At 29.9% G+C, this 25,069-nt stretch overlaps 1 protein-coding gene across 2 annotated transcripts; it reads right to left on the minus strand.

The window, feature by feature from the left end:
* Window positions 1–285: 285 nt before the first annotated feature.
* Atg3 (Autophagy-related protein 3) lies at window positions 286–23,227 on the minus strand. 2 transcript variants are annotated; one of them, XM_076467582.1, is made up of 10 exons: window positions 23,090–23,227; window positions 20,237–20,337; window positions 18,242–18,283; window positions 16,493–16,613; window positions 14,301–14,408; window positions 13,692–13,747; window positions 12,409–12,519; window positions 9,553–9,711; window positions 7,878–8,005; window positions 286–2,817 (listed from the first exon to the last, which is right to left on the minus strand). In XM_076467582.1, exons 2-10 carry the CDS (start codon window positions 20,306–20,308, stop codon window positions 2,667–2,669), a joined length of 948 nt encoding a protein of 315 aa, XP_076323697.1. In that variant the 5' UTR covers window positions 20,309–20,337; window positions 23,090–23,227; the 3' UTR covers window positions 286–2,666. The 2 variants fall into 2 exon arrangements, with proteins under 2 accessions (XP_076323697.1, XP_076323698.1); XM_076467583.1 differs by lacking the exon at window positions 23,090–23,227 and adding an exon at window positions 22,460–22,749.
* Window positions 23,228–25,069: the final 1,842 nt, after the last annotated feature.

The following is a 25,069-nucleotide window of genomic DNA, read 5'->3' on the forward strand; positions in this document are numbered from 1 at the left end:
ATATATATATATATTAAAAGTCCTTTACAAACATCTTCATCATATCAGACTATATGAAATATTAATCCCACTGAAGATTTTTTTTAACATTCCAACAGCACATAACTGATGAATGACATTTCATCATAAAAATTAAAGATGCTGTTGATAAAATAAAGTTGAGGTGAAAAATCTCCAATTTGCAAATTCCTACATCTTCAAACCATATTACATATAGTATATAATATGGTAATGGAAACAGTTTACAAAACAATCTCTGTACTTATCAAATGAAAGACATTACAATTAAGACAAAAAATACACAATTTATTCAAAAGCACCATAAAATAAAATTTTAGTTAGTTCCACGACAAATATCAATGCTCTTTAAAAGGATTAAGAAGTTAAAGGTACTGCTTTAACCATTGATTAGACTTCATTACAAATTTCAGCTTCATAATAACAAACTGAGGCCCAAAGTCTCTAATTGTCATGAAACCATAAAATATATTCCAATATATTTTTTAATCAACACGTATTTCATATTTCTAACTTTTAAAATGAGAATATGTTGATGCACAAAAATCTATAATATAGCCAACTAAAACTGAATTTCTAGTAGCTCCTATACAATTTAAATAGTCAACAATCAAGCCTATCAATGATAAGCATTTAAGACAAGTCCCGAGTATTTCACAAAGGACTTGTTTTTACAGATACAACATACATATACCCATTTTGTGTTTGTAGATGTGCTGTAGAACATACAGGGTATTTCTCAAAGGACTTGTTTTTACAGATACAACATACATATACCCATTTTGTGTTTGTAGATGTGCTGTAGAACATACAGGGTATTTCTCAAAGGACTTGTTTTTACAGATACAACATACATATACCCATTTTGTGTTTGTAGATGTGCTGTAGAACATACAGGGTATTTCTCAAAGATGGGAAAACATTCAAATCTCACCCATATTTTCTTGCAAGACACATAAATTAATGTGAATATATTGATTGTGATGCCACTTATCTCTAGATAAAATAAGATCCAGTAATAGCAGCTCAGGTCTTCTTCCTTTAAGATCAGTACTTATTTATACAAATCAATTTTTGGTTACCATGGTGCTCTACTGCAGAATATTACAAAATTAATTTTTAGCATTTATAAATTTATAGTAATATGCAATGTGGCTCCAAGTCTCATGGAATTATGTTAAACTATTTTGAACAGAAAAACCACTAAAAATTGTTTTATACAATAATACAGTACTTGTTTTATCAGTGCAAAGCTACATTATAGAGTATCTGCGTGCTGTACATCACACGGAATCAACCCTTGGAACTGAGAGTTGTTAGCCCATAAACTTAAAGCTGACCTAGCAGTAAACAAACAATACACTAGTTTTTAACAAATAAAGTAATCCAAAGCTTGAATTGGTAACATTCCAAACAATAAACAAGTTCAACTAAGAACTATTATTGCTTGAAAATGTAGATCTAAAAGGATGTTGGTGTATGTTTCTAAACAAAATACATTAATATTATAACCTACTAAACTGCAAGAAATAGAAAAACCAAGAGCTAATTTTTCATGGTAACTTCACCTTATTTACAGTTAATTTGATTCATAACATGTCCAGGGTGCTGTTTTACACCAGAGTGTCCTGCAAGTTCATATACAGTACACTCCAAGGTAGTTTTTATGGGGATCTTGGGAAATAATAACCAAATCTGGGGGCCACTAGGGAGAAAATCATTAATCAGAAATAAATAAATAAAATTAATAAAAGTGGAAAAAACCCAAAAAAACTAATGCCCAAGAGCATAGTGGAACATGAAGCAATTTTTACTTCAACTAAAATAAAAATTAGAATTAAGCCATCCAAGGTAAAAACAACAAAACAAACAGTACAACAAGGAACAGTCTCCATGGTAGTTATGATTATTAGTTTGAGATTACAGACTTACTCTTATCTTAAAACTCACTCAAACAGATACATAATGCTTACTTTTAATGCTCAGATATGTGCATAAAAAACACAGTAATCTGTTGATAATTTCAGCAACTATTGTTTTGTGAATATTAAATAACTGTGTGATAACATTTAACATTAAAATAATAAAGGGTGAAGATGAAATACAGATGAAAGCTTTATTGAAGAACACTGTAGGAACACGTTTTAAATTTCATTCTTTGTTTTGTCCACTGTGCTTTTATTCCCTAACCTTACAAAATCATTTCACTCAATTTTTGTTTGAAATTATGTTTTAACACCACTTTAATAAAAAAATTCATTTTGTTTGGTTTTCACCATCACTGAAGATGATGCCAATATCATTTTTTATATTAGATGTTATACAGCACTAAGGAAAATTGTAACAGTACAGATGCCAAATGTAAAGTGCTTACACCTAAATATGAATCACTGCAACTGTATGCATACCATGTGTTCCAATAAAAAGTTTTGCTCATATTTTGTACACAGTAAAATCAGTAACAATTGACAACTCAATATAGTAGTAACTGCTGGAATTTTTCATTTTCTGTCAAAAGGCTATTATGTTTGACTGGAACTAACATACATATGAATTAACAATGAAGTCTTTACAGTAATAATTGGATATTTACTAAAATAACCAGCCTATTTCATATTATTGTTTTAATTTACACAATTCTATAGGTCTCACATTGTGAAGTTCTGAGTATAATCATATTCAATGGTTGGAATCACAGCCTGCACAAACTTAAGAAACACTATCAGGTACATGTGTACTCCCAAATCTCCACCTCCTTCAGTTACAGTCTCAATTATTTTCTTCATGACTTCAGCATGCCTAATTAAAAGAAACCAAAACCTCAGTGACATTATGTAGTGCTCTTTGCGTTTTTATAACACTTCAGTTACTTACTACTTCAATAAATTAAAATAAAAGTTATGCTTTTACACAGTTTTAATAAAACATGAAACCACGATTTGTTCTTTCATGACATTTACATTGTATTCAGTTATCAACAACCATTTTAAATAAGTAATTAAATGATTTTCATTAAATTATCCACCCTTGACCTTCATAAAGCAGTTTTAGTTGGTTTTTTTGTTTAGCTACACCATATTAGTTTTACATTTTTCAAAATCATAATGAATCTTATTCAAGCTACACTGGTACAGATGCATAAACACACTTACCTACTATTACAAGTTTAATTTGATCTCAGACAGCCCTATCTCAATGTCAAAATTCTTAAAATTAAACCATACATATAATAATCATTCACATATGGGCAATTCTACAGTGACTCATCTTATATCTTGCAAAAGATGTAGATTAATCAGGATATATTTTCACAAAATATTCATTTTAATATTACATCTGTATATACTGCCTTTGGGTCCATGATAATTAATCAAAGATGAAACATGGACTATATTTAGTTTTTATAATAACAAATAACTAAATTTTGGTCTAACTTTAGACATCAACAAGAAAAAATATTGCAATCTGGAAAATGAGAGTAATTAAACACACCATGAGTGGGCTGAGATAAGTACTTTTATACTAACAAATTTAATGGTAAAGTTAATAGCACTGTAATAATATGGTTGTGACTCATGTAACATGTTAAGCACTGCAAACAGCCAGCTTTTAACTGTTTGTTCAATTGATGCAATACTTAAATAATTATAAATTCAACAATTATAGTAATGAATGATCAGTTTTAACCAAGAATTCCTGAACAGGAAGTTTTTCATGGAGAAAGAAAATGCAGTGTACAGCAACATTTGCTTACATATTCATTGACACTAAGAGTGAAAACAAAACGATTGTAGACATTGACAAAAGTCAGTGGATTCAACTTCCTGACGAAGACAGAACTTATCTTCTGTATTTCTTTAAGGTATAGTATGCCATCATCTACAATTTATTAATTGTGGTTGGAGATCCACAGAAAGTATCCACAAATTTACTCAGATTTACTGTTTGGTATATTATCAACCAATTTAGCAGCATCTGCAGTAACTGGAAAAGTGGTTATCTTGTTCTTCACAACTTTTCTTCTCACAATGCCATAAATAAAACTAGCATTTTCAAACACTTTAAATTCCATAATCCATATTCTCTCTCAGTTTAGAAGTATTCCTTTTTAGTAGTTTAACATGATCCCTAGAAACTATATACAGTTGCAGTGACAAACATTAGCATTATTTGCAATATACTTCCAGTCTTTCCATTTCTCATCTCGTGCTCAACTCTACCATATATGCCATCCACAAGCCTCTTTCCATATAAGGAATTCCAAACAATCTCAATTTTGTACTCATTCTAAGAGGATTTTATAAGATCTGAAACACCAGTTTGAAGACAGACCATAAGATCCAACTAAAACTTTTATTGGTAGGAGGAATGTCAATTACCACTACCTTATCCCAGGAATAATCCAAATTGTTAGGTACAATGCCAATTGAATGGATGATGCCTGAAAACAACAGTGCAGAGGTAATTAGGCCAACTTCATTCTAATTCCAGTGATTTTAGGTATTAAAAAATAAATTTCCTGAGAAAATAAAAGATGAACTGCAAAAAACCTTGCTGATTGTTTGAACAGAAATGTGGCCTTTAGGGAAGAGTAGCAGCAAAAACATTCCTTATTGTACAAATAGCTTTTGTGAAAAAATATGTATCCTGGTCTTAGGAACAAATGTATATAATATTTTGGACAGATAAATCTAAATTTGGACCATTTGGTTCCAACAAAAGCGAGCATGTGCACGTATTCACAAACAGTCAAGCATACGGTAGGTCCTGTGATGGTTCTTGGTATAATTTCTGCAGTTGGTGTACAATCCTCACATAATGGGATCATGGATTAACATAAACACCACTGCATTAATCCATCAAGCTATACTGGAGAGCTATATAAATGTTAATTTGAGCGCAAGTAATGTAGAAAAACTGAGGCAAACTTCTGCCAAATATTTGTGCTGGGGATTAGAGGAGGGCACTCAAAGCAAAAAATTTATTTTTAAATATTATATGTGTATCTACTAAAATGGGTTCTGAGGTAAGATTAAACACCAAAAAACATAATACAGGAAAAAAATCTAAACAAAATTGTTTGCTTGCTTTTATTTTTTTGCTTATTTTGACCTCTGGTTCAATTTTCTTCATATGATTTTTTGAATCTGGGTATCAAAGCATCTGCAGCAAAAAGTGATAATCTCTCCCAAATATAGCCCTACATACCCTCCAATAACAATGTCCATGAAATGAGATTGTATAACAATTAGGAGAGAAAATTCAGGAGATGTGAAGTAAATGGATCTGTCAAAGTTGAGATCTTAATCCCATGGCACAAGTCTGGGATTTGCTAAACTACATGGTTGTAAAAAGTACTAGTAGTTCAGAAAGCCTCTGGACATAACTTCCCAAAAAAATAGAATAACTGCAGTAGAGACACTGACAAAATACAAAGACAATACCACAAAGATACCAAGCCATTATTGATGCTAAAAGTGGCCAAAGCAAATATCAGCAGTAAAGAAACTTATTTGTATAATTAAATTTGCAATAGATACCTTTAAAATTCATTTGTAATAATTTCACGTTAATTTTTATAGAAAATCATGGAGAGTATTTTGTGTATATAGCTCATAATATAAGAATTATTGTGGACAATAATAAAATTGTACACCACTGTAGAAGATTTATTTTTATTAAGTGTCTGTTTGGGCATTTAAGTTAAACTTCAAGAAAAACCAAGGATAGATGGTGAAAAATAAGCAGTTGGAGACTGATAGTCAACTACTCAAAGATAGCTGTAAGAAATTATCACCACAAGATCTGACTCAAAACAACTTCAGAATTAACTTTCATGCACATTATTGCAATAACTTATTTACTAACAGTTTAAATTTTTTTTTAATGATGTTTTGTTTATTAAATATCAAGTCATCCCATAAGTAATGTCCAAAAACTTAATACAGAAAGTGCCTCATCATTTCTGCCACTGAAGAAGGTTTTAATAACAAATATGTAGTAGGATGTGTATAAAAGTAAATAAAAGAAACTAACCAAACTCCACTTTTTCAGATCATTAACTCAAATAAATCCTTATAAAGATGGATGTGCACATTAGGCACATAACGTTTTACGAGTTTAAGAAAGGCAATAGTGCAGCAGAAACTACACAAAACATTCAAGGTGTGGAGTTTCTCAATGAAAGAAAACATCGAAGGTGGTTTCAGAAGTTCAGATCAGGTAACTACAGCTTAAGTGATGCACCATGTTCAGGTCATCCTGTTGAGCATAATGATGACTTGCTTCTGACTGCACTTGATGAAGATTGTGCTGTAACAGGTGAAGAACTAGCACAGAAGCTTAATTCAACCCAATCAACAGTTCACAGCTATCTGCAACAGTTAGGAAAGGTGTCAAAACTTGGAAAATGGGTCCCCCATGATTTAACAGAAGCCAACCTTAGAGCAAGTGTGGACATATGCACTTCTCTGCAATTCCAATGAATGTAACACCTTTCTTGGACAGGATAGCAACTGGAGATGAAAAATGAGCATTTTATAAAAATGGTAAGCACTACAGATAATGGCTCAGGGCAGGTAAACTGGCTAAAGCACAGCCCAAAATGGACTTCCACCCTAGGAAAATCTTAAGCGTTTGCTGGGATATTGTTGGTGTCATCCACTTTGAGTTGCTGCCATTCAATGTAATGATTACATCAGACTTCTATTGTCAATAGAAAGAGCACTTGAATATTGCCCTAAAATAAGAGGTTTGTTTTAATCAATTGTAAAGGTGTTTTGTTACACCAGGATAATGTACAGCCCCGTACAGCAAGGATCACATCTGCAAAGATTGAAGAGCTAGACTGGGAAAAACTTTCACGTCCTCCTTATTCTCCAGACCTTGCCCCGTCCAATTATTATCTATTCCAAAGTTTACAGAACCATCTTGGTGGAAAAGAGCTTGGAACACATGAAGATGTAAAAACTACACTCTACATTCTTTTCCTCCAAACTCCAAGAATTTTATAGAAGTGGCATTCAGAAGATTGTGAATCATTGGCAGGAAGTAATAACATTAAAACCATTTGAAATCCTCTCTATTTTACTGAACCTAAAAACAAACATTATTTAAGGGATGACTTCATAATTTAGTTTTTACAACACATTTGGGATTCGTATAAATTTAAGTTATGATCACTCCATAATAAAATCTATTCCTATTTTCTTAAATATACTTCCTATAAAGTCTGCCAGTTATTTTCAATCAAAATACAAAAGGATGTTTATTTATCAAGTTTGAATTAACTTTGTTCAATATGCAATTTCTCTAATTTAATAGTGAAAACAAACTCTTAGAATCATAATATATTCTTTCTGAGAAACATGCAACTAGCCATTAGTATGTAACAGTTCAACTTTCCACAGGCATATTTCAAAGAAGTTCAAAATTAGTATGTAACAATTACTCCTGATTTTCCATACAATTATGCTACTTAACTAAAAATTCCCTAAATCAATTTCATATTTCTCTCAAATTATCAATCTTAAGACTGGAGTACTAATTCAGCAAACAAAACTACAAGGCAATTGGCTTTATTCTTTAGTTTGGCCTTGTTCCTAATTACTGATAAAAAGATGGCTGTCCCTTACTTCAATCTAATTCTGGAACATGGAGTAATTTGAATGAAACAGATTGAATCTTATGAAAATGAGAAGGTTATGCAAAAACAACACAGAAATAGTACAAAGAACTAACTTTAATTCTGAAATAAACTTATCTACTATTAAAACTTCATTAATTAGGAAAGACAAAAGTCAGCTTCACTACAATAACTTTGTTATACAATGCCATTTATGAATACATTTATCAAATACCTGCAAGGATGAACTGATGCCATAGGTGGTCCAGGAAGGTGGGGATGAGTTTCCATGGTAACAGTCTTTTTTGCATGGTCTTGGCTTATATCTTCATACATTTCTTCTATTGAGAGTGGTTTGTGATTCTGATTTAAAGAAATATATATGTATCTTAGTGAAATGAAATAAATACATTTAAGTGAAGTTAATTAACTAAACAAAATCATGAGGAAGGACTGCATTACAAGACAGCTAATCCCAACCTCTGATGAATTATAACAATTTCTTAAGCCAAAACAAAATACATTAAAATTAAACAAAATATGCTACATTTTTTAAAAAACAGATCTTAGATTTTATAATCCCACCTTGTAGCTTGTACCCTATCCTAGGTTTTGGAGGTGACTGCAGAAGTAAGACCCACATTGCAGTGGGGATACATCTATCAGTCTTAAACTCCAATTTGCTAGTTTCACATAAGAAATATACACAATTAGACTAGACAGTAGGAGAGTAAGATGTGGGTGCTCAAACCCACAACACCCTAAATCTATATCACCCTTCACTGCCTGAAGACAGTTGTAGGAAGGTAACTCCCACATTAAAATAAGAAAAAAAAACATAAGATAAAAATAAAAGAATAAGGAAATAAGATACTACTTTTTAGGGATAAGTAAAATGAAACTTATCTACTGAAGTCAGCATTCCTGCACCCAATATGGTAGAGGGACTAATTAACATGACATTAAATCATATCACTATACTAAGTTTAGTGTGAGTCGTGCTTTTATATGCAGCTCAAGGTGTACCTCTTCATAAAAGTGTCAAGTTCTTAAATGACCTTATTTAATTAAATAAGTATATTTCAGTGAAAACTAAGAGCAAAAAACAACAAAATAGGTAAAAACTACCATAGATGCAACTACACTCATCTCTACTCTTTTCTGTACAACTCAGCAAATGTTAAACCTATTCCTATTAAATTATTTCCTGAAAGTGACCTTTCAAGTCACAAAACTAGCAGAAGAAAATAATAAAGGAGGGGAGGAGAAGTCAGATATTCTAGTGCTTTCCTATTTCTATCCACATATGAATCTTACTGATGTTTTGGTTTCCTATTAATACATACATCTCTAACTTCAGAGGTCACTTTTCAAAACAATTTCCCAGTATAAAACAAAAAAAAATATATATAAAAGAGATGTAAAATGAACATAGTGAAAATAATATATTTTAAATGAATTTAAATAGTAAAACAAGTAAACATCACAAGGAAGGACTGCATTAAAAACAGCAAATCCAAACCTCTGCCTAATTATATTAGTTTGTTATAACTCAAATATAGGGTGAATAAAAAATTAAACAATTTGTTTTTATTTCAGACTGAGTTATAACAAACTAGTGTATACCATACACATGCCAATGAAAACACTTGAAATTTATACTAGAATATACAGGCAGAAGACAGCAATATTAATTATGCAAAAACTGTAAACCAATTTCAAGAAAGTTTCTGTTGAAAGTTTTATGTGGGATATTTGTGTTATATTTTGCATCTATGATTAGTCTTAATGATATTAAAACACTAGATACAAACCATTGTTTAAAACCTAAATCACTTATTGCAATTTCAAAATAAACATTTTTACTGCAGCATATACACAAGTTTGTGAAAGGCACTTTTTTTTTTTACCTCATCATATCCATACAGCCATAAACGTGGTGTCTGATAATACTTATCATAAGTAATGTTTAAGTCATATGTTCTTGTTGACACAATTTCATTCTCGTAAAGATTGCTGGTATCTTGTTTCTGGTCCTTTGAATTTGAGGTTGGTATTTCCAATGTTGCCTATAAGAACAGTGAAAATGTGAAGATTTCACAAACTATTCTTATATGATTGGAATTTTTTTTTTCACTGCTAGATATATGGTTGAACTAAGCAGATTAACAGGCAACAATGTTTCCACCAACTGACTAATAATTTGCATAGCATTAATATCTGCAACAATACAATTGTAACTGATTAAAAAAAGTAGCATGTCATTAAGAGAATTTTTAACATTCCTTGCAAATGTTAATTTCAAGCTCAGTAAATCATTACAAAAATATTAACAGCACTATAGAGCAATTAAAAATCATTCAAAGTTCTCTCAAACTACAGCAAAACAAAAATGTTAATAACAGAGTTCTATGTTTTAGTTTTTGTATACATATCTACTGTGAATATAAAGAAAAGTTCATGAGCAAAATTTTATTCTAAAGTCTCTTGTTCTTGAGGTACCCATCCTCATTATAAGTGCAAGAATCATAAGTTCTATTTATGATAACTTTTATATTGTACTAGGTGGTTCTAAAATGTCAAAGCAGATACTCATTATGCTTTTCATCACTCATAATCAGTGCATCAAATCTCTATCTAAATGAAGCTGTTGAAAATATCTGTTCTGAACAATGTTTAGTGACCTGGGATCTTTAAAAATTATTTTGAGGAAACTCCAGAGATAAGAACTTGATGTAGCATGGAGATCTTGTGATCATTTATAAAAGAATGAATGTCAAGATTCTGTCTTCACTAAAACACTGGCTGAGAATCTTTTTTATTTCTACCTCCATGTCTGATGATTTTATCTTCCACAAAAAAGCACTCTTTGAACATCTTGCTTACTCATCCTACTTCAATGAATGTTCATGGTTCCATCTTCAGTGAAAATACTGTTAATTTTTTAATAAACAGGACAAAAGACATGAAAAGAGTCTCCACTTCCTGAAAAGCAATAATCTCCATACGTCATCTTTTGAAGCATATAATAATGTGGTCTTACAACATTTTACAATGATGGACTCTAACAAAACTATTTGGGCACAGCTTGTTTCATCAAACTTCAAAGAAACAAAGACCAATGATAAAACTACTGGTGAAGCATACAATAACATAACACAAGGATCACAAGCACACTTCTGGTGAACTTTGTGTGGGTGTATATGACAGCATATTTTACCTTCACTATGAAGAATGCAGGCTGCCTATCTAAATAATGTTTTCTAACCATGTTACATCAATCACCTATTTATATAAAACTTAACAATTTGCAAGTCAAGTCTCAAAGGAGGATCAAAATCCTTAGCTACATGCAGATGTTTAAAGTGAACAAGTTTTGAGTAATGTTTTTTCATCGTACACTTTGTGGAAGATCAAATTTTCAAGCAGACTTTTTTTTTCCCACGTATTTCAAAATAAGATTTAAAAAACAACGTGTATGCTTCATTTTGAATAGTGAATCATTTATTCTGATCATTCCCATGACTTGTAACTAACACAAGTAAAAATCCTTGATCCTGTTTTTATAACTCAGTTAAAGCATAGGTGACCTAAAAATGTAAACAGCATCTCATACCAATTCCTTCTGGTAAGGTTATATTATAGTTTTCCTACTCTGTGATAATAAAAGCAAAACAAAATATGAAATTTTAATATCAAAGAAAGTAGTATTTGTAATGTTGAACTGTTTTCCTAACGTACAAAAAAGCTTCATTCAATCAATCAAGAAGCAGGCTACCAGTCACACAACAGAAGATTTATGTCTACAAAAGGACCACATGATGAACACAAAACCAATAACCTAAACCTGATGCTGGACTTATCACATAAATGGAAGCATGCCAACAAAAGTGGCAATTCAGATAAACTTGTTAATTTCTCAATAAGGTGCAGCTATAAATGGAAACACATGCCATTCTATATTCAGATATGCCAGTTAAGTCACCAAAACTGTTTACTGGTTACTTATCATTGGATTACTCACAAAAGGTTCTTGCAAATCATGACTGCTAAATTTCAAAAAGCACTAAAGAGGCAAGGTCAATATTAACCTCAGTGTATCATGCAAAAAGCAAGTTTTATGTACTGTTAACTGTGCTGCAGAGCTGTAGATCATAACCAAAAGAACACAACTAATGCTAGAGAAAGAAACTGGAAAAACCTATTCACTACTACTTTATCATTACCACTGATAGTGAAGACCACTCTGTAAGTAAAGAAAACTGAAAAAAATCATTTACATATATAATGCATTAGACTGCTGCTACCTTGCAAATATCAGCAGATGAAAAAGTGAAATACATTTCTTTCAGCTAAATTGAAAAAATATTACCTCTAAACAGTAACAAAAAAGCCAAATTCAACAAAACAAAGCCATTTTGTTATTTAAGAAAGCCTATTTCACTTAGTGAAGGTGATTTTAATATGGTCTCATGTTTTTATCTTCTTAAAAACTTTTTTTAAATCTAGAGAACCTAACTAATAAATTAATTATTTTCCATAATACACACGAAAGAAGCTCTGGTTATGTTCTCTTTATTGTTAAAGTTACTGTCAACTTGATTAAAAGTACTTACTGGCATAAAATGAAATAATTTCACTTGTAAATAATACAGATGAAATAAAACAAATGAACAAAGTTTCTGTTAGCATGTTGTTTTCAAATAGTGTAGTTATACATGTATGAAGTATAAATATTTAAATACACACATGTAAAAATTCATTACCTTGTCCTCATTATCTAACATTCCACTTTCTACAAAAGCATCCATATCTTCTGCTTCTTCATCATCATCTTCATCACTTTCTTCTCGGAGTGATGGATCATCTGAAGACTTCTGGAACATTTTATGTAAAATTGAATAACATACTCAAAAATGGAATTGCAAATAAATTGCCAGCAGATTGCTACTTATCTTTTGAATCCCTTCATCATAACAGGATGTTTAACAGTGAAGAAAATGATTCAGAAATACTGAGCAATGTTTACTGTGTTTCTGTAACTTTCTCCACTGTTTAACATCCTGCTGTAATGAAAGCATTTAAACATTATGCAGCAATATTGCTTTAATTTAATATTTCCAACAAATAGACAGCAAGTTCCTGTTAAGTGGAACTGATGGTGTATGGTTACCCATCCTCTGAACACCCACACTGTAGTAGGGCTTCTACTGACAAGAAAGAAGCCAACACCAGTTTATATGAATAAGATCCACCATCCAAATATCAGTTTTATCATTGTTCTTTTTTACTTTGAAATAATTAAAGTCTACTGCACTTTTTTTAAAATTAATATCTAAACTAAATCATGGCTCAGCATAGCTACAAAAAAAAGTTTTCCTTAACAGCACATTTTAGCAGCTTACTGACAGAAGGAATGATCAAAAACGTGCTTCTCAGTCAATTTACAAAATTATTCTAACATTATGAAGCATCTTCTCAGATTACATTCATACTCTAAACAGTCAAATTAAATTTCAGTGGTAAGTTTTTTTTTTTAGACATACATGCTTAAGAAACTTATACTTTTAAATGTTTTTGTTAGTAATGAAAGCTAAGTTAAACTTGGCAAATTTTTAGCAGATTCTAAGTCAGTATTTAAAAATGTAGTGAATGTGACTAAAAGTTTTTCATTGTTTTTTTTATTATAAGCAAGTGCTCATGTTATTTATTCCTATCTCTAAAAATATTTTCAAATTGATTTTGCAAGAAAATGAAATTATCTGACACACAAACATAACTTCAGTATTAGAATATCAAAAAATAATTCCTGAATAACCAATTCCTTTAAAACATGAATTTAATACATCAATTTTTGAGCTTATAATTTCAAAAATTACAATTTCCTTGTTAGGAATTTTTTCTGTCCAACATCGGCTAGAAAGTGGGTGTAACATAGCCACAATATAAAATGATAAAATAAAAACATGATAAAAACAAGGTGATAAAAGAGAGATACAAATAAGTGTATGAAACTTTGCCTTAGAAAACAACATACTAACATTCTCACCTTTAAATCAAGTGTCATTTCATGAACTTGATCTGCTACACTTATGGGTGTTCCTTCTGAAAATATAAATATGATCTGGATAAAACTAACATTAAATCTACACTAACAATAATATACAACATTAAAGGAGCTTAATCTTCAAGTTCACTCACTTTTCCCAGTTTTTCTTTATGAATATTTACATACAAGTTCAACATTCGATAATTCTAATTCTGGGTAAACCTTCTAGCTCTGTTACTGGTAATTTAATCCCATGTCCAACTAAACTCCAAGTTCAGTAGTTAAGCCCAAATAATACGATTCTAAAACATTATTTATCTTTCTGTACTAATACTGGTCTACAAAAATGTACCTGAACATACTTTTTTCAAAATTTTAGTAACATCTTAAGCCAAAATAGGATTGGATAACAACTGCGTTTTTAATATTCTACTGACAAACTGATGTGTAAAAATACTGGCTATAAATTTTATATACAATATTTGATGGAACATTTATTTGAAGTGCATGTTCATTATAAATTTAAAAAAACTCTCAAGACATTAGTCTTGACCTGCAGCAATTATCTAACATGACATATTACCTAAACAGAAATGTGCTAGCATTTACCTGTATAGTGATGTGTATCTACCCAGCCACCTTCATCATCATCTGTCTCAATCAACTTTTCTTGCTCTTCTGAGTACTCCATCTGCTTACATCGTTTATAACAAGGCACTAATGAAAACAAGAGGTTACATTTGTTAGTACTAATTATTTTGCTTTTAGGAAGATGTTAAAATAAAATATTGCTGCCAAACATAGCAGAAAACGAGTCCTAGTAACCACTACCCTTGTGTAATGTAACAAAGTTGTTTTCCACAATAACTACCAACAATTTGTTATGCATATCTTCAACTGACTTCCAATGTTACTGAAAGATTTCAGCCAACTAATACCAGTTCAAATGATGTAAAGTAACTTTTTAAATTATCCCTCCAGATGATCTCAAGATGTTTTGTACGTTTAAATATGAGTCTCAGTAAACACTTAAAATGATAAAGATGTCACATAACCTGCTGTGATCATATGTGGCAAGAAGCATTCCTGTTGGAACAACATTTTGATTTTCTGACCTTTGAAAATGCTAATTTACAAATTAAAGTAAATATCAATTTCTATTAAAGTTTTGAACATACATCCATGGAATGCATTGGTATAAATTCATTTCTATCCTAACAAATAAACTATGTAACTAAATTACATACATCATTCAGTATGTTATACATTTAAAGTAGTTTGTATTATCTGTGTTTAATGCTAAAATAAATTTGTATCTACACTCCAGAGCCTAGATCATTTCAGGTTTTGTAATATGTCAGATAATTATGAATGACTGCCAAAGTAGGCATTCCCTAACATTATACAGAGTATCCCTCAACACGATATTACACATTTGATGTCAGTTAGTACTTCATATTACCATACATTGCTGGCTTTGCAATAGTTTGAGTTAGATTATAAAAATACCAGATAAAATATACAGGGTTATTAAAAAATTCAGATATGCATTTAAAAGTTGTAGAGGCTATGTAAATACAATTTTCAGCTTGTCCAACAGATAGAAGTATAATTATTATTCTCAAGAACATGTTGCAACTAAAACTGTTATAGTCTAAGCCAGACCGAGTTTGAAATTTCACATATATATTTTTGATATAAAAACTTTAGTAACACATCAGATACCCTTGTGTATAACAGACCTACACTGTCAAATCGAAGCTCACCATATTTTGCTATGACAATCTTTGTAAGTTCAGAACTATTGGCAGTATATTCCTTCTCTAATGGGCTGGCCTCATACAAATTCACAATTAATGTTATGAAAATTATTACATACTTTTTACCACCAGCCTATAAGTAACAAGATCTTCATAAACAAATTTCTTGATTTATGCCTGGTTTAATTGGAACAGTGAAAGAAGTACTTATGACAAAAACTGTTGTTTAATAATTTACTATGCAATTAAAGTTACAAAATAATATATACAATTTTGTTATTGTTTTGGCAGTGGAATATAATTCTGATTATAATTTGTAATATCTATTTTTCCACATTTGCAATAAATGAAGCAGTCTACATGAACAACATTTTCTAACATCAAAGTAATAATGAGAACTTAAGTGTGTAAAATACTACATATACAAAAGGAATATTTTACATTAAGAAATTATCAGTTAAATATATATACAGGATATTTTACTAATTTATATCTGCATTTATTTAATGTCTTGCAATCCTTATGCAATATCCCATCATGCTAAAAATACCATACAATAAATTAGGATAACATGAAAATAAAAGGATGTGAATCACTCACAGGAAAAAGAAAGATAAGTATAGCCTTTATGTCTACAAATCATTCAATCAACCTACTTAGCAAAACCTAGATACCCCCTTGAAAACATTCAAATAGGTAGCAAGTTCTAATGATGGGACCCTATGTCAAGTGAATAATGTACTAGCCTTTCTCAGAACAGCCCTAAAGATAGCCATAGGTTAACAGTTTAAACATGGGATAAAGGTAATTAGTAAACACTACCTTGGTGCTAAAGGTAGACTGAAGTAATATCATGTGTCTATGCTAGTCTTAGTTTGAATATGCAAAGTTATCCTAGAAAATTATTCATTTTGATCAAATAATGCCAAATGAATATTTTACCAAAAGATGTAATTGTGCTTTAAAATTCAGAAACTTCAAACACTTACTTTAACTACATTAAAATTTTTTGTATGAAGTGTTTATTACGAGAACACTTACCATTCCTTGTCATAAGAAACTGCTTATCACGTGGCAGGTATGGTTTGATTTTAGCATCATCACCACTAGCCCACTGCCAAGTAGGACAGTGATGTACTAAGTGATCTCCACAAATCACAAACTAACAAAAAAAATACAGAAAACACCAAGTGGCAAAGTCCTCAAGTTAATAGATACTAAGATTATACAAGCACATTTTAAAAACTAGCATTTCTTTAAAAAAGTAAAATCAACAAACAGAGAAAGCATACATACATAACTATCAACAATACGACAGAGCATGTGTGATTAAGTACTTGTAACATATTCCCTCATGTATCATTAGATTTGAGCTGGGGGGGGGAAATGCTCAATTTTCACACTTTCCTTATCACCTTCCACTCTGTTGAAATAGCAACATTGAAAGAAACATGCATATTAATCTCTTAATATCCATTAAAGTACTAGTAAAAATGATTCCTAGTAGTAGAGAAATTTTAATATTTCAGTCTCTGTACTCTTCATAAAAGGAATTAATACCCACATGATTCACATCAAATCCAATATTCCTTGAATGAGCATAAATACTACTAACATCTCTAGTGAAAACAAGAATACTTACAGATCATCCACTTCACAGTACTAAAATAAAACCTTTGCCACCAGCTGTTTAGAGGGATACAATACCCACTTTAAATTTTTGTTTAGCTCTAGCACATGTTTACCCCCTTGAATTAAAACCAATTTACCCCTAAAAGTTTCCCAAATCTCTTTCATGCCACCTTTTAACTCATTATCCAAATTAACCAATGATAACTTGTTCCATTGCCTTAGATTTTTTTTTGGAAAATTAAGATTATATATATATATAAACCATAAATCACTTCAAGAAGCCTGTTCCTCACTAGTTGATTCCCTGTAATCCAAAATCATGGGTATAAGAACAAATCTTTGATGATTACTGCATCAATATTCTAACATTAACCAGCCTTGACCTCGTAATACAGTTCCTGACTCGCACTGTTTCAGTGGACATGCTACAAACATTGTAGAGCAATGCAATTAAAAGGTTTCCTATAAACATTGATTACATTAGTAAGTATGATGTAAAACAAAATCACCTAATTACAATTATTGTTTCCAATTACTAATGTTTGATTATTACATAAAAATACTACCACTATGTCTTTTTACTATAATTATTTGAATAATTCAAAGTTTAACTTAATGAAAGAAAATCAATTCACAGTAGTTACTGTTTGATTATTACAATTATCCAAAACACATATGAAAATAAATGATTTGTTAAACATAACTGACAAAAAAGCAATGATCAATAAATTATAAAATTCCATTAATTAGACAGCTCTAAACAGCTGATAATTTTTTTTACCCTGGAAACCTCTAACTGTAGCCAAGAGATTTAGCCTCTTTGGTCTTCATGACTAGTTTGAATATGCTACAACTCTGCCTACAAGTACAGAGGCACTAAACTTTAAATAACAACCTAACATAGCTAACACTTGTAATAATTATTTCTATTTAATAAATTAAGTATTCTGAAGTATCAAGTATCTATAACCTTAGAAACTACTTAAAAGCAAACAGGCATAATGTTACTTTATATTTAGCTGTATATACAGTAAGAAAACCTTCATACACAGCTTTAACCTTCCAATCAGGACCATGGCATGCTAAAGACAAGGGCATATCCAGCCAAAAACATGCATGTAATAAGTTATCTTTCCCATTAGAAAGAAAGATCAATACCTCTTCAGGGGTCACCACTCCTGTCTCTCTGAACTTTGATTCCTGTGAAAAATAAAAGTTGTATGATAATGAATGAGAAATGTACATTTTGTATTGGTGGGATACACACATACACTATTCTAATATATAATTAGATTTAATATAATTCTAATTATATAATATATAATTAGTAACTAACAAGTTTGTTTTTATTGACATGCTTGGTTATTTTGGAGTATTCTGAATTTCATATATGTAGTACAAAGCCCTACAAGCATTAATCAAGCATGATAAACTTAGGTTTGTGATAAGAGTTAAAATTTGAAAAATTAAAGCTTATTTTATAAACATTTTGCACACAAAATATACATATATAAAATAGAAAAATACAAACCTGGAATAATTAAGACAGTTTACTTACTACCATGAGTTTATTGTTTTATCAATTTTTTTTCTTTTTTATACATTTTAATATAAATTTTCTAAATTATAAGTTAAAACTATTGGTTAAATACAGATACTGCATTGTTTTATCATGAAAGGTGTCATGACTAACTAGATCTATCCGAAAACTTCAGAATTGATTGCTTAATATATACACACACAAATAAAACATATTATTTTATCAACACAAGGCTAAATTCCACACTTATCTATCATTATGCAAATATATTTTTCATTATCTTTTTCCTATTTTATGCTAAAATTATATTTCACACCAAAAATTGCTATTAAATTACACTTATTTCTCACACTAATAAAGTATTTTAATCAATACAAAGTTACAAAAACTAATTTTTCAATGCATTCATTCTACAGTTGAAACTTAATAAAAGGTAGCCACATTTACTTTTAGTAAGAAGCAATATGCAATCTATTTGAAAAATGTGTGTGTGTATATTATATATTTCTTAAATAACAATCAGAAGTTATTACCTTACATTACTTAGTATGTTGATATGAACACTTAAAGTTTGTGTTTATTCCTTTTTTAATATTATACTTTTTTCATTATCTCACTCTCTTAAAAATGATATCTGAAGAACAATCCAAATTAGTACAAAGACTAAGTAACACAGTTACTAAATCTTAGCAAAAAAAGATTTGTGAATATAATACTTGGATGAACAGATACAATGATGTGCTACAGGATGAATGAAAAAGACAAGACTCAGTAAAAATTAACAAAAGCTTTATATATTGTAGAAAGGATTACTGTTGCATTGTTACAGATTACAAGTGGAAGAAGTTACTGTATTGAATTGGAAAATAAATACAATAAATTATTTTTAAACAAAGATAGAAATAAAGAAAAAATGAACTGAAGGCAGAGTTGCTGATGAGAAGTTTATATACATCATAAAACTTTTAGCAAGCCAGACATGAAACTGTCTCAAAACTTGAAAACTCTTAATCATAAAACTTTCAGCAAGCCAGACATGAAACTGTCTCAAAACTTGAAAACTCTTAATCATAAAACTTTCAGCAAGCCAGACATGAAACTGTCTCAAAACTTGAAAACTCTTAACAATTTACTTTCTCTGTATATTTGGAGGTATCTGTTCAATGTGACAGTCATAAAGTAGTCTCATACAAACAAGAAAAGTAAGCTACAGCCACAAACACACACAAAGTCCTTCTACAAAAAAATAGCATAACCATGTTAGCAAGTTTTTAATTTAGAATTGTAGAAACATCTTTTGAAGACTGTATGACATGAAATATGTAATAAGAGAGAGCAGAAATGTATCTCTACCTCAGAAAAATAACTATAATAAATACCTTTCACAGAATATATAACATACAATTAATATGCATTATTTGTTGGGTTTCTGTCACTAAAATCAATAAATAGCCAATATGTATATAGTTTCTATATATGGACTGAATAATTCCAATAATTATTGGAACAGAAAAGTAATTGTATTACAAAATACTAATATTTACTTTACAGTTAGAACTGTTACTAATGGCAGAAAAATAATACTTTATAATAAGTAATGTTTTTCAAGTTACCTTCAATACTGGTGTCAAAAACTCTGCTACACCCAAAGCTGTTCCTTTTACACTGTTAATTACACTTTGCATGATGAATATCTACTATCACCATCCAATCCCTACATGGAACAAAACTAATAAATTACTGCAGAATTTCTTGGAACTGTTTTTATAGTAACACCAAGTAAATCCTTCACTTTGAACTAAACAGACTGTTATTAATACCATTGACACTGCAGTGATTTCATAAATTACTATACATTTCTATTAACAATCTAGTGTTAACAGCTAGTTAATTAATTGTTAAAACTGATTACTTGTGACTATTCATTACATCAATTAATTTCATGCAAAATATCTGACTAATTGAAATTATGATTAAATTGAGTAAGGTCACTAAATGAATCAACAAATCAAAAGTGTTTCTGTTAACTCAACTACTGAAGTAATTGAAATACTGCCATTGTGACTCCTCATGATCATTTTTGAGTATAATGTTTGTTAGTGTTAATCCTCACAAAATGAATCAACAAATCAAAATATACATTTCTGCTTATTACTGTATTGGGTATTTCATGTACTTAAGTCTCATGTAAAAATTTATCAATGAGTCAACTGCCCAGATTTACTAGTAATAATTTTGAATTACAACTAGTTATTAATCAGAAATTAGTTTTATTTGGGAGAAATTTGTTTACCCAGTTGACACAGTTTATTTATTTACACTTCCTATGCAACAGTTAAATATAACTGAAAAGATTTAACAGCTGTAAAGTAATATTTGTCTCAAAATACTGAAAAGTGGGCCAAAAAAATATTATTTCATACAATTTTCTAACCTCATTTGATTAACGGCTTTTTTATGCAGTCTACTTATTCTAGTTATTGACAATTCCTAAGTTTTTTCACCTCCATAGTTGAGTTTATCTTCATGCTACTTCTGTTATCCACCAATCATATTTCATTACAAAAGTTTAGTTTGCTCACTTACATTTTTCAGTACTTGTAATTTTATACTTCATAAAATTCATATTTTTGTCATACTGATACAAATTACAAAATATTCAAATTAAAATTAATTTCTGATAATAGTAAGCTATGTTCTCATGACCACTACTAATATAAAATCACCTTGATAATCAGTAAAGCTACTTGAATAAAATGTTCTTATGATCTCTCTTATAGACATCAGAATGCACCATTTCATCACTTGAGCATCCTTGTTGTTAAAAATATTTTCAATCAAACACAGTAGTAATATCTCATGAAACTTGGCAACCTCAGAAAATTTAGGTTATCCCTAAGTCCATAAATTAAGCTAATTATGCAAAATAATTTCTAAAATAAAAGTATAATAAGAAAATTACGATAAACTAATACCAATGTATATTAAACATTCAATTAATAAATGTAACCTAAAAGAAGTATACTTTACTTACAGAATGTATGAACACTAGTTGTTAATTTCAAATTTCACTTCACAATTTGCAAACTTCTATATTTTGTAACTGATTTGCATAAGATTATACACAGAATAACAAGAACCATGTTGTACACAACTGATGTAAAAAATGTAATTAATTTACTGATAGTTCTATTTGTTTCATTGAAAAAATTAAGTAAAAAATTATACCAATATACCATAATTATTATATCATTTAAATAGTTTTCACCATAGATTTATTAAAATAGTATTTCATGGAAATAATATTCAGAAAATTATTAATGTATCAGAAATACCTTTTACAAAATACGTAATTGAGACATTTTTAAAACAATTTTAAAACATCTTAGAAAAAAATGCTACTTTTACAATGGTTTGATTTAATTTTTGCAGAAGTAAGCTTTTAAAAGAAATTTTCAAAAGTACTCCAATGAAGTTGCACTAATTGTTTTCATAGTCAAATATATTTTTTTATTCATTATAATAAATAACTACAACATAAATAGCAGTGCAATCAAAAAGAAAATATTTAAATGTTTGAACTTGATAAGAAAATTGATTAAAAACAATTCTAGAGATCAAAAGAAATTTTTGGCTAGTCCTAATTGTACATATTATACCTTTAAAGGTTGCATACATAATAGTACATTCCACAAAACAAAGACCATATTGCAATGTGTATTCATCACTGCAGAAATCTACAAAACAAATGGCAGTATAACTGGATATACATTACAGTATACAATCCAGATATAATTTAACTTAACAATTCTATTCAAAATAATCACTTTACATACAGTAATTTGTACTTAAATATTCCATGGCAAGTTGAATAAACGTTTCTGGACTTAACAAAACTCTTTAAATGAAGTCTAATATCCAAGATCTCTTTCAACGTACGCGCTTTTGTCAAATGTTTTAGGTCGCAAGTCAGAAATTCTTTACTCATCAACAGTACGAGTATGAATCATTAAACTGCCCACAACTCACGTGCAATAACCCTTATTATCTAGTTCCAAAGTTATCGCTAAAAATGATACTTATACCCAAAGTAATACTTTCACTACTTAAGAACCGACATGTGTATAAAATATAAACAATAATTACGTAATAATACAACTATACTAATCTGTATGTATAATACTTCATAATATAGAGTTAATGCTTGAATTACAAATCAATTACTTAGTTTTAAATTCCCATCTGAAAGCAATAAATAAAATAGTACGATTACAACCCCTGCAAAATTAATACTTCCCAGTCAAAATTTAGAGTCTAATTAAATATAAATTACATCACTGTCGAAATTATCTATTGTCTTTATTAACTACTGTACAACTATTTTTTTAACGTATGAACTACACAAGTTTACAAAAATATATTTAAAATTAAATATATGTAAAATAATTCTTTAAATATCTACTTACGAAACACCCACTTCCTTATTCCTCCAACTTACTCGACCACTAAGTTCCGAAGTTATATTCAGCCGCACAGAAGGAGAGTTATATTCCGCCTGTCTCTGTCCTCGACATCGTAAATTGATAATATTGGGATAGAGGGATACGAGATAAAGTTGTAAAATAAAAAAGTTATATGTCACCGTATATTGTTTACTTTAAAACATATAATTTGAACAAAGTCAATTTTATCGAATTTCAATTGAATGTCTATAGAAGCATTTCAGAAATATTTGATAAAAATGTAAAATATTTGATTTAAAAATGAATTTTTGGATAACAGTAACAAAGTGATTTATTTAATAGCATTAAAAAGAACAGATTACATGACTTGAAAGGAATCATGAATTTGTTTGTTTGATTTATTGTTAAGGACAAAACTACACAACGGGTTTTCTGTGCTGTGCCCATCACAGATATCAAAACCCAACTATTAGTGTTGTAAAACTCTCTAATACCAGAAATCCGATAAAATTTATGGGCATGGCTCTGAAAAGGAGAGAGTACCAGAAATTACAAATGAAATGCAATACTAATATGCAAATTATCATATACAAACCAAAATTAATAATAATTTAGAAGGAAGGAAGAAGTCTAAGGAGTACCTCACCATCCCAGGTCTACACAAAGACCTAAAGTCAAATACCAAAATGATGCAAATTCGAAGACATCACGTTAAGCTACTTGGAGAAAGATTCATAAATAAAAAGTAAATACTACGTACTTCACTCATTCATTTATAATGTGCATTTCATATTTCGGATTATTTGAAACATTTCAATGTTTGATTTGAAACACAACAAACGTTTTTAGTAAGTTACATTGAAAATGTAAACTACTTTCAGTTCGTGTTATATCAATTAGTATAGCATAAAATCTTAATTAATAATCCACATTTTAATAGTACATATGTTTTAAGTTATTAATTCTATAAGGCAATATTTAACTAAAATCTTTAATTTTACTTGACTCTTTCCTCTAGGCATCCTCTTCTACTTAATTTATTTACCCCCTCACCAAGAAGTAAGAATTTTAAAGTAAGTGACCCATTATAACGCTGCCGTTACTCAGGCAAGTACAGTTTTCCTAGTCTTTAATTTTGTTTGATTGCACGGAAAATCAGGTTCCTCTTGTCACAACCACCTATCACATACTTTTTTTCAGGATTTGTAAATACTTCTTTCTGACGTTCAATGCCATATTATGTATAACCAATAGAGAGCCAAGGTTTTTCATCTACCAACTGACATATTATATTACGTTGTTTTCTGTACAAGAAATGATGATTTCGTTTTCAATTCAAACTCCATTCTTACAAGAAAATTTCCCATGGGAATGAAGCTTATACTTGCAGAGAAATTAATGTGCTGCAGATGTAGTACTGACAGTTTAGAATGTTGATAAGTACTAAAGTTGATATTTATTCTTAAAATAGTACATATTGACTGAATCATTCAGCAAATACGAGTACTATGCTTCTGAATTCGAATACAAATACCTTCCCTGCCAAAGTATTCAAATACAAGTACGAAAATTCCTAATGTTATATTCGAATAAAAATACTCCATGTCTGCTATTCAGTAATTGAGATGTTTGCAGTGCATTAGGTCTAACTTATTTTTACAGTCCTCAAGTATCAGCTGTGGTGAGGTGGATGTAACCTTAGTATCTTCACTTACCTTCGTTACTTCCAATTTGCTTACCACACCTATAATCATAATAGCATAAAGTTGGATAAACGATTACTCATTTGCGTGACAGCACATAACTTTACCACAGAACATTAGTTAATTAGTTGCATAGGCAAAAACTGATACATAATTTCTGCAGTATGTCCAACTAAAAGAGGCCAATACGAGACATAGGAAGAATATAGCTGCCTTTGCTCTTTGTGCAGTAATTCCTAGATACATCAGGTGATCTACTTTTCTACTTACACCTAATCTA

The sequence above is a fragment of the Tachypleus tridentatus genome, chromosome 11 (assembly GCF_004210375.1).
Source record: "Tachypleus tridentatus isolate NWPU-2018 chromosome 11, ASM421037v1, whole genome shotgun sequence".
Classification (NCBI taxonomy): Eukaryota; Metazoa; Arthropoda; class Merostomata; order Xiphosura; family Limulidae; genus Tachypleus; species Tachypleus tridentatus.

Bases quoted from the DNA above. Each gene is read 5' to 3' on its own strand.
- Atg3 (XM_076467582.1), bottom strand. From the start codon at position 20,308: ATGCAAAGTGTAATTAACAGTGTAAAAGGAACAGCTTTGGGTGTAGCA. The intron at 14,409-16,492 runs GTAAGTGTTCTC...TGTTTTCATTAG, and splicing joins GTTTCTTATGACAAGGAATG to TGCCTTGTTATAAACGATGT. The intron at 8,006-9,552 runs GTAAAAAAAAAA...TCTTTAAATCAG, and splicing joins GGCTGTATGGATATGATGAG to AATCACAAACCACTCTCAAT.